This window comes from Ostrea edulis, chromosome 2 (genome assembly GCF_947568905.1).
Source record: "Ostrea edulis chromosome 2, xbOstEdul1.1, whole genome shotgun sequence".
NCBI lineage: Eukaryota > Metazoa > Mollusca > Bivalvia > Ostreida > Ostreidae > Ostrea > Ostrea edulis.
The window spans coordinates 83,038,134-83,052,443 of NC_079165.1; the positions used below are offsets into that span (position 1 = coordinate 83,038,134).

General features: G+C 35.3%; 1 protein-coding gene across 1 annotated transcript; it reads left to right on the forward strand.

Moving 5' to 3' along the window:
• The first annotated feature begins 1,953 nt into the window (after positions 1 to 1,953).
• LOC125679602 (uncharacterized) lies at positions 1,954 to 10,663 on the forward strand. The gene is made up of 6 exons (XM_048918919.2): positions 1,954 to 2,278; positions 3,604 to 3,750; positions 5,221 to 5,298; positions 5,985 to 6,182; positions 6,345 to 6,491; positions 8,301 to 10,663. Exons 1-6 carry the CDS (start codon positions 2,078 to 2,080, stop codon positions 8,481 to 8,483), a joined length of 954 nt encoding a protein of 317 aa, XP_048774876.2. The 5' UTR covers positions 1,954 to 2,077; the 3' UTR covers positions 8,484 to 10,663.
• The last annotated feature ends 3,647 nt before the right edge of the window (positions 10,664 to 14,310 follow it).

Below are 14,310 nucleotides of genomic sequence, written 5' to 3' on the forward strand. Positions count from 1 at the left end.
CTTTGGACTCTGAATCAACAGTCTAGTCTATATGTGACCCTCTTTTATAGTTCTGAAGATATTATGGTCACAGTTTCAGCAAACCAAATATATTAAACTTATGAAATTACATCTAATTATATAATGAAAATTATTGATAACCAATTTATCCATATATCATAATGAAAAGGCTTAATTTATCTTTGCAAAAAATATACAAAAATAGGAAAATGGACAGTTTAAATCTCAATTTACCAGTATTGACCACTTAGGGAGTATTGACCGGGACGGTTAAAACCGGGGGCGGTTTTAATCGCCCAACCCTGTGGGAAATTAAACATTTTCTGTACATTATTATTGTAAACAGATTGTTAGAAATGTGTAAATATGATTCTTTCCATTTTTGAATAGAAATAATGTGCTTATAGTAATGAAAGTAAAAATAAGAAACATACGTTACTTTTATCGTTTATTATAACAAAGAGCAATCCAGGTTTCAAAATATGTGTCTGTTATTTCAGTACTTACCGTAAGAGAAAATTAATCCTAATTCTCAAAGTTTTCAAACTTTTCTCTTCAGTAAGTACTGTAGCAACAACTGCAATGTTTTTGTATACAATATTGATTAAGCCGATGGAATGTTTTGGTCTGAATTTGTTCTTATGATATCAAAGAATGTATATCGTATTCCAAATATCTCTAAATTCCTCTGGTGTAAGCATTACATTGAGTAGAACGCTGGTAACATATGTCACTCAAAGTATATTTTCATTCTCTGTACACTACGAGATTTTCATAAAATGGATAAATACGTTTTGATAAAAAGTTTATTGTATTGAATGTTACATTTCTTAACCACATCCAAATATCGCTTGATAAATATTTTTCATAAGTGACTGTGTTTAGATATTTTAGCGACAAAATAGATATTAAAAAACCCCATAAAGATAAGACGAAATCTTTGTCCATACATTGGATGTTTAATTGACCCTATGATCACAGAATAAAATCTGGCGACATGGAGTAATATATACACCACTGCTTAAAATCATACGCAAAAGGTGTTAAAACTTTTTTAAATTTAAAAAAAAATGAGTCGGCGACAGTCACGTATGTTGCAAAATTGGGGTATCTAGGCTTCCTACCAAGTTTATAAGTAAAGGGGAAATAAAAAAGTATACCATGCCTAAAAAGGCTATGGGTCCATGAATGTATAGCACACAATAGCCTATATAGAATAGAATATGATTTATTTCCAAATTAGGGCCCTCTCGGGCATACAGCATACATGATTGTAAAACATTTCAATGTGCAATGATGATAAAAAGAAAAGAAAACAAAAAAAACAAGAGTAAAATATGCACTATTAGTATGAGCAATGTTCATACATGAGACATTTGAACATGATAATACTTATTTGTATTATATGTAAAACAGTCAGAAATACACATAGGGGAATATATATGTATATATATACATGTACATAACAACTCTACATGTAATAATAGTAAAGGTAGTATAAGTACATATGATTAACTCCACTGTAATGCAAAAGATACCACGGGACGGTGTATTGGTACTAGATCAACATGTCATGTTTATAATGAGTGCATATGTGCAATATGGTCTACAGTAATACTAGTAGTATGAGCTTAGACAATGTACATAACATGAGACATTACTTGATGTAATATATGTAAGTACCACCATGTATCCTAATGCAAAACAGTCAGAAATGCACACAGGAAGAAAATAATAACAATATATGATTATATATATAGATCTATATGATTTGATATAGTTTATTTTCTAATAAAGTGCCGGCGAACATCGATTGCACGTTTTTATTGACTTTGAGTGCTAAATCATCATTATTTTTTTCCTATTCATGTTGCAACACCAAAACAAAAACAAAGCCTATTTGCTACTTGACCTGTTGACCCCCTTCTGCTAAATTCCAGTCTAGATTTAGACACAAATTGATCAAATCACGCATGGCTTGCCGCGTCTATCAAAAGTAGGTCACACAATTTGCGCGGTATTTCCGTTCTCGTAAACAATAGGCCTGTCAAACACTAAGGCCTATAAGCTCTGAAACATGGCGTTCGTTTTAAAGCATTTAAAGGATTTGCTAAGCATCCCAGATGACACCATTATGCAGCTTACTTTGCCAGCAACTTTGCTGATGTTTGCAGCTTCTGTGCCATGGGGAAGAAAAACTCTTATGAACATCACGTCGTTTTTATTTGCTATCAAAGGATTCGGTGTATTGGTGTATCCAGAAGCCGTAAAATTCTGGGTAAGAAAATCACAGGTTACTATATTGATTGACAGTGTTAGGTGATCACGCAATGCATGTTATGATATCTGTACTAAAATGATGAAGTACTGGGGAATGTTACCGACAGTTCGGGTCCGCGACGTTTCGGGTGCGCCGGTGCGCGACTCTTCGGCACCTGTGCCAGCGACGTTTCAGAAGTTCGATGACGACAGTTCGGGAGTTAGCTCAGTTTGGGAGTTGTTATTGAAATTATTATATCTAAGATCTATGTGCGCCAACACAGAGTTTGAGACATACTAGGCAAGTTTGCTCAGATTCATGAGATTGTGTCAAACTCTTCGCTAATAGGAATTATGAACTATGAGCCAAATATTAGTTTTAAAATGGAAGTTGACAGACATTCAATAGACTATCGTGTATTAATTAAAGTAAATGTGGAATTCATGTTGATTATATTTTAAATTTGCCTATTGTTAACTGAAGCTAGTCTTCTGTCAAAAAAGCAACAAGTGTGGTCGTGTTACATAGGCCCAGAGACTCATGAGAATGTCACTTTACCTGGCGAGGTTATAAAACTTTTACCAAACTCAGCCATGTTTGTTTTTAGTACAACTCTGAGCAAGCTCCAAGCATACTCGAAAAATATTGAGCATGTACTCCATTTGAGTATGAGAATAATTTTGTAAAAGTTTTATAACCTTCACTTTAATTTGAGTATGATTTAGAGCACTGATGTTTTGAGTTAGTGAATGAAAACATGCTCATAAAGTTATATAACCTCCAGGCCAGAATTTGAAAGCAGTGCGGTCACTGTCCTTTTTGATACAGAGTCCGGGTCCCATTAGATTGGGAAAATTATTGATGTTTTGGGTCAACTTGGGAAATTTTACTTTTCGGCCCTTGTCGAAAATGCGCAAGAAGTTATAAGTAAAAACGAAACTAACACGATCTAATTTTTTTTATACAAACAATGTAACGGTTTGTGATATTGGGAATTTCTAGATAAGTTAATTGGGAATTTTTGGGGGTTTCCCAATTGGGAAGGGTCCGTTTGGACCCAATTCAAAGAGACTGACGGCCCTGGAAAGGGAGATTGATTAATGAAAAAATATTGAATTTTAAACCCTTGGGAGAAGGGGGAGGGATTTCCTTTATATTAAATAAGTATCAGGTGGGGACTACACAAGGGTGTAATTTTTTTTCCAAACCCCTAAATGGCAAAGAATGACCATTTTTGCATACCTATGTACCCCCCCCCCCCCCCCCCCTTTCTTCTTCCAGATTTGCCACTGAATTTAAATGTAATGAAATAAAACATGTTGGAGACTGCTTTAATTTTACAGTTCAACAAAGGCAGTCCAGATGGCTTACACTTGCAGGAGATGCGCGACATTGGGATTATCATGATGGCGATTGCATTGACCCATTATTTGACCCGGGAAAGTAATGACAAAGCAACAGAAATCAACTTGCTGTGGTCCCGGACAGTGGTAATTGTTTGTTTGTTATGGTCAAATATTGAATACTGGTTATTATATAAATATTGTATAGTTGAGAATTACTAAATGTAAAATCTGAGTGTCATGGTAGGGTGAGCCAAATGAACTTGGAATGGCTATGTATGACCGAAATGAGTCCAAAAAGTAAGGGTCTAATAGGAAAATGATAATTCATAGTACTAAATAGATGTATAGGACTATCTTTCTATCAATCTAATTAAAATCTGCCTTCTTAGATCTGCACCATACACTTGTGTAGAGTATACAGTGCAGATCTAAGAAGTCTGATGATTCATCTTTGAAATCCATTATTTGGACTTGGATACTTGTCATTTTTCCTGCTGTTAAATAATGAGGCAATAGAAAACACAATTCTTTAATATCTAAATCAAATATCAGGCCTTATCTAAATTGCATTAAGAACTATTATATTATCCTTAAAATGTACTGGGAAATGTCGTATTGTACATGTACTATATATTTTCATTGGCAATATTCAGTTTTATTATATACCCATCAATGCATCGTTCATTGATACTGTGGATTTCACAGCATGTGATCCGGTTTTCCGGATCACCACACTGGTTTTCTGATTCCGTATCAGTATCCTCTGAAACTGATGATGTCACAATGCATCGACACGTTATTTGTGGAAAATATTGACCACGTCACAAACGAAACTGCATACACAAAACATAATTTCATGGTATGTCTGTGTTTTTGATAATTTGGATTACATTTATTATCTTATAAATGTGGATTTCAAATGCATAAGGGGATATATAATAAATTTATCATTACTACAGTAACTTGATCCAAAGAGTTGGATCACGTCTCGTTAACAGGTGCGGATCATCAGATCAAACTCGCGTCTCGTGTGATCTGATGATCCACGCCTGTCAATTCGACGTGATCTAACTCTTCGGATCAAGTTACTGTAGTAATAATACATATTTATCACATTTTATTTAAAAGATGTCTTTTAAATAAATTCCCTGAGGGTAGTCTTTTGGGTAATTTAAATGCTATTGTTAACCTATAGAATTGACCACATGCTGCATTTTTATACAAAGCATCCTGTGGGGAATAATCTTATAGATTTCTACAGTTTTCCATCTTAACTAGCTGCAATAATGTAAAACAAATCTGAGAGGGCTACATTATTGCAGCTAATCTTAACTAATAAGCTGGTAAAATTGTGCATGTGAAAATCTCAAATCAGTCAGTCGAGTCGAGTATACTGCCCATATCTTTACTCTCAACATGACTTCTAAATTTTTAATGTAACAATAGAATTGAAGTGGTAAAAAAAATTGCAGGGATCTAGAATTTATGAGTGTAAAATTGACATTCAATATCAATTTAATTTGTTAAAACCATCACCAGGATCAAGAATAGAAACTGGATTACTACAGGAAGGTGTTATTATGGTCTATTTCATGTTTCATGTTTCCCATGTAGTTCTTTGGGGCAGTTTTCCTCCTGTGTGTTGTCCAGCTAATAAATTATAATGAAAAGGAAGCACAGACCTCTCTTTATGTAAGTATTTATATATATATTACAAAACTTTAATGGCTGATACAACAGTTTAAGAATGTGGAGGGGGTATAAGTATAATCATAGTTGCTTGATATTGTTTTGCGGGATAAACAGAGTACATGGTGAACTGTCTGGGGGTATAGAAAATGAAAAGAGCTCAGGAATCATCCATTTATCACATTCAATTCAAAACAGTAACCATTTATTCGATATGTATGACTCTGTATATAATAAGAAGACAGTTGTATATAATATCTACTCAATCTAGAACTAGTGACAAATTGTAACTTTGCAGGAATCACATTATTAAAAGCAAATCTGGTTCATCTAAAATGCTTTATGATAAAACAAAATTTAGCTGATAAAGCAAGAAAACCGTATGAACTTGCGGGCATAGTAAGATGGGGGGAGGCTACATGTAACCGCAATACATCTTCACCTGGATATATAATGTGAGAGTCTGGGATCCTTTATGGTTATTTTTTTGTAATATGAGCAAAGTGAATCTGGTGAGCATTGTAGTATATGAATGAGCCTCTTTGTTTTTATCTCACTATCATTCTTAAGAGTGCTTCAACCTTCCTATATAATCCTACAGGACTAAGGATTGGAATATGGATCCATGATGCCTTCAGATTGGCAGTGCTATCAAATTTGTTGCATTTCACAGACACATTTTGTTGCAGATGAAGAAGCTTTCTGTATTGAATACTGGATTGTACTTTGGAGCATTCCTCATCTACTCCCTGCGTGAGGAGGACTGGGGAGGAAGTATTGAACAGTCAGCTTCCAATACCACCCTGCATCTCAAAATTGACTTTGTCATGTTCTTTCTACATGGTATAATTGCCTTCTGTTTCCCAGGAACAATTGCCACATTCCAGGTATAAAATTCATTGGAGAAGGGGGATTTACTCTCCTTGATAGTCTACCATTTTTATAGATTTTCTAGCACTGTAAAAGTAAATCTTTGTGTATCTTTATTGATTGATTTGATGTGAAAGGAATTGAAGTAAGAAATTTTGGCTTGAACTTTACTTTTTCAGACCAAACTGCCTGCTTTAGACTCCATGCATGACTTCTCTGCTCGAGTTATGGGAGCAGGTTTTCTGGCCTTAGGAATAACATCAGGAAGAGCTAACAACTGCCACAGTGAGAGAGACAAACAATCAATTCTTCTCAGCCATGGCCTGGTCAGTATTGTCCTCAGAAATTAGAATAGTTTTGTCATAAGTACATTTTTTAACAATGTCCTGCTTCATCTCTTTAATACCATGGGCAAAATAAATGATGATTTCCTTTTTTATGCCCCACTATCAGAGATTCGGTAGCATGTAGATTTTGATCTGTCAGTTTGTCCGCCAAAACTTTAATCTTAGTAATAACATTTAAATGGATGGTGATTAGGCTTTCTTATTTCACATGTGTATTTCTTGTGACAGGACCTTTGGTTCCCATGGGTATTCAGGTTAGAATAGGTCCTCACTACCCCTTGCTTGTCATAAGAGGCGACTTCATGTGGCAGTCCTTCGGATGAGACCACAAAAACCGAAGCCCCGTGTCACAGTAGGTGGGGCATGATAAAGATCCCTTCCAGCTCAAAGGTCATAAGCACAAAGCGTAGGCCTAAATTTTGCAACCCTTCACCGGCAATGATGACATCTCCATATGAGTGAGAAATTCTTGAGAGGGACGTTAAACGATATTCAATTAATTTACCTTTCTTTCGGTACCAATTTTTTTTTATCTTGTGACCTTTACCTTTGACCTACTTTTGAAAAACTTTAACCATGGCCATTGTCCACTTTGCTACCATATAGGGACATCAGTGTTTCACAAACACATCTTGTTTTAAGTATGGTTCATTGCTCATTTCAATTTCTTTGGATGTGGATACTCGAATTTAAGTGGCTCAGATACATTCGATTAAAAAGCATACCATTTCCTTTTGTGAGTGAAAATCACACCCTTCAGGATGATATTGCATAGAAACAGGAAATAATTCTTGATGATGAGAAACATTATATAAATTAACATGTGACATGTAAGGTGGGAACTGAGACACTTCATGACAGAATACTTTTTGATGCACATAAATATTTTTAATATGCTGTGAAGCTTTGCTGTTCATACTCTCATATTAGATTTTCAAAAATGAAATATTTTTCTCATATTTACATTCAACTGTAGTTGTTGTTCTGTATTCATAATATGCACATTGCATACCACTGCAGTTCATTCATGAGGAAATGGCTATCATTCAAATTGGTAAAGGCAAAAATATTTGAACTGTATATATAGTAACATGGGTTGTCCGTCAACAGTGATTGTTTTGACAGTATTGTAAGAGTAAATTTACTATTGTTTGTTATGTATTTAACAGATGCTAGATGAGAGTTTTGTATGAGTGAATTTACTATTGTTTATTACATATTTAACAGGTGCTCTGAGAGTATTGTATGAGTGAATTTACTATTGTTTATTAAGTATTTAGCAGGTGCTCTGAGAGTATTGGATGAGTGAATTTACTATGGTTTATTACATATTTAACAGGTGCTCTGAGAGTATTGTATGAGTGAATTTACTATGGTTTATTACATATTTAACAGGTGCTCCGAGAGTATTGGATGAGTAAATTTACTATTGTTTATTAAGTATTTAGCAGGTGCTCTGAGAGTATTGTATGAGTAAATTTACTATGGTTTATTACATATATAACAGGTATTGTATGAGTAAATTTACTATTGTTTATTAAAAGTATTTAACAGACCTGTGCTCTGAGAGTATTGTATGAGTAAATTTACCATTGTTTATTACATATTTTGCAGGTGCTCTGAGAGTATTGTATGAGTAAATCTACTATTGTTTATTAAAAGTATTTAACAGACCTGTGCTCTGAGAGTATTGTATGAGTAAATTTACCATTGTTTATTACATATTTTGCAGGTGCTCTGAGAGTATTGTATGAGTGAATTTACTATTGTTTATTACATATTTTGCAGGCCAATGGATTGTTTTTCCTGACCATGTTACTCTGCCAGGTGTTTTCCACCATGTTCTCTCAGTGGCACATCTACGGAATGGCTGTGGTCTTTCTGGTGGCCGTCAATGATTTTGTAGGATCCGATGCATATGCCAAAATACAGGACCTCAAAAGAAGATTTGGATCTACAAAGGAAGACTAAACTAGTCGTTCCTGATCTACAAAAGGAGAGCCATCTAGAAAACTACGTAAACATTTGCAATCTTTACATACATTATTTGGTTGGTTTAAGAAGGTATAATGCACCAATCAAAATGTGTAATAATGTGGTGTTGGAAATGTATGATGTAGCAAGAAATTACAATATTAAAAAAAAAGAAATTAAACACGCAGTCTTTAGCTTGCCAGCTTAATGCCTTACAAGATGGGTGAAGAATTCTAAATGTGATTTTATTTTTGCATCAATGGCTTACCTCCAATTGAAATATTATCAGTGTGATATCTCCCTCCTCATCAAAAGTATCGTGTTCCCCAAAATCAATTTTTGTACCAATTTAAAATGACGAGATTATTTTTTTGGAGAGACATTTTGAAGTACTTTGTTGCTTTGTCTGTTATAATCTGAATGTCAAATCACCACACAAGTATAAAAAATGTATATTATATTTATCAATGTCAAACAATCAATGCAATTATCATTTGCTTCACAAGAAATCATTTTTATGTGAAGGGGGGGGGGGGGCCATCAGATTTCATAACAATGTAAGAAATACTTTCATACCCGCAGGTACAAATGTACCTGTAGTCTTTAGAGAATATTGTAGGAGTGTTTTAATGATTGTTTTTGGATTAGCTTCACATTATGTTAGTGTACACATAGTAACACAAGTTGATAGAATGAATTTTTAATGCAATATATATTGGCATTATGTTAAGAATTAAGTATTAGAAAGGCTTTATTGTCACTAGAGAACATTGATATCTGCACTTCACATTGTATACCCCAGTAATATTGTTGGTGTGTTTTGAATTCTAGAACCAGAGATAAAACTTGATAGTTTCATACTTATAACTTATTACAAACTTACGAGTGATACAAAGGCAGATCTCCAAAAGTTCAGAGAGAAGAGTTCAGATTTATTGATATTGGATATTGTGTTATACATGTAAATCTTAATCATGTAATTCTGTGTCCATTTATTTATGTAGTCATCATCAGAAAACAAAGTGTGATTTATGTTGAAATGTATTCCATTGTGTTGGTCAGTGTATCCTGTATGTTGTGTGTAAATTAATAACCTGGTTAGAATTTGATGGGCAGGATGTCACAATGCGTTTTATGGAAAAACCTCCAAGAGTCTTAAAATGTCGCATTAATGTTAATTGTTTGTGATGCAATGTTTTTCCATTTTTTGTTTTACAGCAGTGTATCTTTAGCTTTTACTGTTGAAGTAAAAACTCTATGCAAGGAGTCAGCAAGATGTATAAATTACATTTCGCAGGCACTGGTTCATCAGATATAGAAAAAATATTCTGTATTTTCTCTCAGATCACAAATTGTGTTTTTCTTTGTTAAAACTGCCATCACAATCTGAACTAGAATTCCATGATATTTTACTCTTCCATAAAGCCATTTCAAGTCAGCTTTTTTATCAAAGTTTGTCAGATAGATATTTAATGGTTGAAAGTACATTGGTTGTCAATGGTTGACTGTCTATACATCCAATTTTTAAAAGAAATATTCACATGAATCAAACTCAAAATGTTCATGAGAGATTGGTACATAAATATATAGTGTGTGACTTTTAAAGTCTTGCTAGGTACAAGTGCCCTGTGGGTGTGACTGATCAACAAGGGACGTTTACTCCTCCACAAACACCTGATCTCACTTCTGGTGTGTCCTGGGGTACGTTTTTGCCCTGATCTTTACAGGATTTTTGAGATCATTCACTGTTCATTATGTTCACCTTTTTCATCTAGGAAATCTCAATATTTTCAAGAGATCAAGACTATATAATGTATTAAATGCAATTTCTTCCCAGCCCTGGTTCCACAGGACAAGATTGGGGTCAGCATTAAACAGGAATATTTACAAAACTATAATAAAATCCATCTCTGAACGATTGTGAAGTTACTGAAGCATCTTCCCAAATTCAAGTTGGTCCAGTCTTATGGGATCTGCAGTTTTGTGCTAGGGGTCTAAAGCTGAAGACAACTTTGGTGAGCATTGTTGTGGTCTTGTAAAATTCATAACATGATCAAGAGTACACAGAGATATGCATGCATGTTGTTTAGTTGTATACATCTTTTGCTTCATATTTGATCTCCACTGGGCAGCAATGTTAACTGTAGTCGATGTTAAATAAAGCTTTATTTTCTGAACTTGTTTTCTCCTTCTTTTTTCTAGATCCTCATGCAGCAATGTTGCAAAACTTGCATGTAGGGATTTTACTAATAATGAATGCAATAGTAAGAGACAGTTATTCGCCTATCTTTTACACTGATAAGGTTTACATACTTAACAATATGGTACAATTACCACAAAAAAAACTTGCACACAAACCAAACTCTCCCAGATGGGGATTTGCCAGGAACTACAATAGGCCTAATGTTAAGTAAGCAGTGCAGAGCAGTCCATATTGTTTGATTGGGCATCAAGTGAAAAATAATTCTTTTTTCCAAAGCCAGTGGGGAGAAGAGGCAAAATATCTTGTTTTTTCAAGCATCATACTGTTCTTGAATTCCTAGTGAAGTGAAAGTTTAAAATTCATTGATTTGAGCAGTTTCTCTATTTTCTGGCTTTTTAGGTCACCTGAATTCATTCAGGTGACCTATTGCTATCTGTTTTTGTCTGTCGTTGTGCGTTAACATTTGAACATTTTCTGAATCAGCTTCTTCTCTGAAACCCCTGAACCAATTTTGGCATATAGCATCTGTGGGTGGAGGGGAACAAAAATTGTGAAATTCGTGGGGCCTGAGGGGTGGGGCAAAAACCATCAAAATGAGTGTAATTTTAAAAAATCTTCTTTACTCCTGGACATCAAGAAGCCAAACTGTGGGCATAATTATGAGCGTTGAGCCGTCTACCAAAATTGTGAAATTCATGGCCCCTGGGGCAGGGGTTCTTGTGTTAGGGTGGGGCTCTATTGGTCATATAGTGAAAATGTAGAAATTCTTTGAAAATCTTCTTCTCTGTCTCTGGGTATTAAGTAGACAAACTAATAGCATGGTAATGATGAGCAAGGATGCCTCTTTATACCCCCCGCAACAATTTGTGGGGGGGTATACTGGAATCGGGTTGTCCGTCTGTAGACGCAATGGTTTTCGGGCTCTAAAGCATTATCCTTTCCACCTACCGTCACCATATCATATATGGACTACCCATGGGATGAAGATGTTCCCTATCGGTTTTGAGGTCAAAGGTCAAGCACACTGGACATCGAAGTAACAATATGGTTTCCGGGCTCTAAAGTGTTATCCTTTCCACCTACAGTCACCATATCATACATATGGACTACCCATAGGATGAAGATGTTCCCTATCGATTTTGGGGTCCAAAGGTCAAGCGCACTGGACATCGAAGTAGCAACACTCAGAAAAGAGGTAGTTTATACCTATTACCAACACCCTTTGGGAGATTTGGGTAAGCGGGGGGTATTCTTAGTGAGCATTGCTCACAGTACCTCTTGTTAAAAATTGTGAAATTCATGGCCCCTGGATCAGGGGTTCTGGTGCTAGGGTGGGGCTCTATAAGTCATATAGTGAAAATGCATTATTTCTTTGAAAATCTTCTCTGTCCTTGGGTATTAAGTAGACAAACCAATAGCATGGTTATGATGAGCAAGGATGCCTCTTTCAAAATTGTGAAATTCATGGCCCCTGGGTCAGGGGTTCTGGTATTGGGGTGGGGCCCTATTGATCATATAGTGAAAATGCATTTTATTTCTTTGAAAATCTTCTCTGCTGCTGGGTATTAAGTAGACAAACTAATAGTATGATAATGATGATCAAGGATGCTTCTTTCAAAACTGAAATTTATGGCCCCTGGGTCAGGGGTTCTGGTGCAAAGGCGGGGCTGACCACATAGCTATTCAATGTTTCTTTCATCCAAAAGTAAAATTCTTATATTTAAACACAAACCTAATTCAAACATCGGAAGGTTGTTACATGATACTCAGGTGACCTATAAGGCCCCTGGGCCTCTTGTTTGTTTTATATCCATACTACTATAAATGTGCAAACTTTTATGTCGGTACTAGTTCAGTGTTATTTGCCTGCATGAGAATAGCAGACTCGCAATTTACAAATCTGTTCATGTGATGCATCATCTGGGAGATGTCTTTGCCTGGTTCCATGTCCCTGCCATGCACTGCTCCTTTAGTTGGGGAACCAGGCTAGGAGAGGTTTCTATATGATGAGGCCAAAAATAAAAATTGATTTGTTTGATGTACTCCGACCGACCCGTCAAATTTGCTCCTACCTGATCATTTTTTTCAGCAATTTTAAATTTCATTTTTTTTTTTTTTTGGTTCCCTTGAAAAATAGAAAATTCTCCTTACTTTAAAACTAAATGTTAAAAATTTCATGACATATAAAAAAAAACAAAAAAAAAAACACCTACCTACCGACCCACCTTGAAAAATGTGGGTCAGAGTACATCAAACAAAAATATTTTTAATGATGGCCTCATCTGAGCTGAAAGCGAGCTATTCTGATAACTTTTTGTTTGGCATTTCAACTTATTCTCCAGAACCTCGGAGCTAATTTCAGACAAACTTGCCACAAAACATGCCTAAGGTTAAGTTTGTTCAGATGAAGTGTTGCACCCTTTTTGCAGTGGAGATAATTTTAAAAATAAGTAAAAACTAGGGATTGTTTTTATGAACAAGATGTGTTTGGGAAACACAAATGCCCCCGATAATGGCCAATTCCGAAGATGGCCAAGGTCACAAGGGCAAATATCTTGGTACCAGTAGAAAGATCTTGTCAAAAGAAATGCTCATGTACAATATGAAAGCTCTAATATTTACCATTTAGAAGTTATGACCAATGTAAAAAAAAAAATTAAAGTAGGTCAAATGTCAAGGACAAAAGGTTCATTACCAATGGAAAGATCTTGTAACAAGGAATACTCATGTGAAATATCAAAGCTCTATCTCTTACTGTTCAAAAGTTATTAGCAAGGTTAAAGTTTTCAAAAAGTAGGTCAAACTCCAAGGTCAAGGGGTCAAAAATTTTGGTACCCACGGAAAGGTCTTGTCACAAGGAATACTCATGTGTAATATCAAAGCTCTATCACTTACTGTTCAAAAGTTATTAGCAAGGTTAAAGTTTCAGACAGAATGACAGACAGGACAAAAACAATATGCCCCCCGATCTTCGATCTCGGGGACATAAAAACTAATGTCTCCCCAAGTCCCCAAATTGGAAGTGCTCCCATAAAACCTCCTCCCCTTAATGTACCTCATGGTATGGAGGAGAAAGCATGAGCTGTAACATAGACATTATGAACTCCGATAAGTCACATAGGAGAAGTGTTCACAAACTATTTTACACCCTCCACCCCTCAGATCCACTATAACTTTAAGGAAAACAATTGAATTCTCCTGTTCCTGCAGCATGCATATCAGCAAATGGCAGTCTAATTAAAATTAGCCCCTACGTTTTATCATTTGTTAAAATTAGCCCCGTTTTATTATTTGTTATGCATAACAAATAATAAAATGTAGGGACGGCATATTAACAAATAATAAAATGTGGGGGCTAATTTTAATTAAACTGGCAAATGGCATTGAAGAATCGTACCAAGTTTCAAGTCTATTGGATAAGCCATATAGTAGGAGAAGCATTCACAAGCAATTTAAACATCCTTCACCCCTCTTTGATCCACTATAACTTTAGGAAAATAATTGGATCCTCCTGTCCCGACAACATGCACATCTACAAATGGCAATGAAGCATTGTCCAAAGTTTCCAGTCTATCCGATAAGCTAATCGGAGAAGTGTTCACAACTTATTTTACTTCCTCC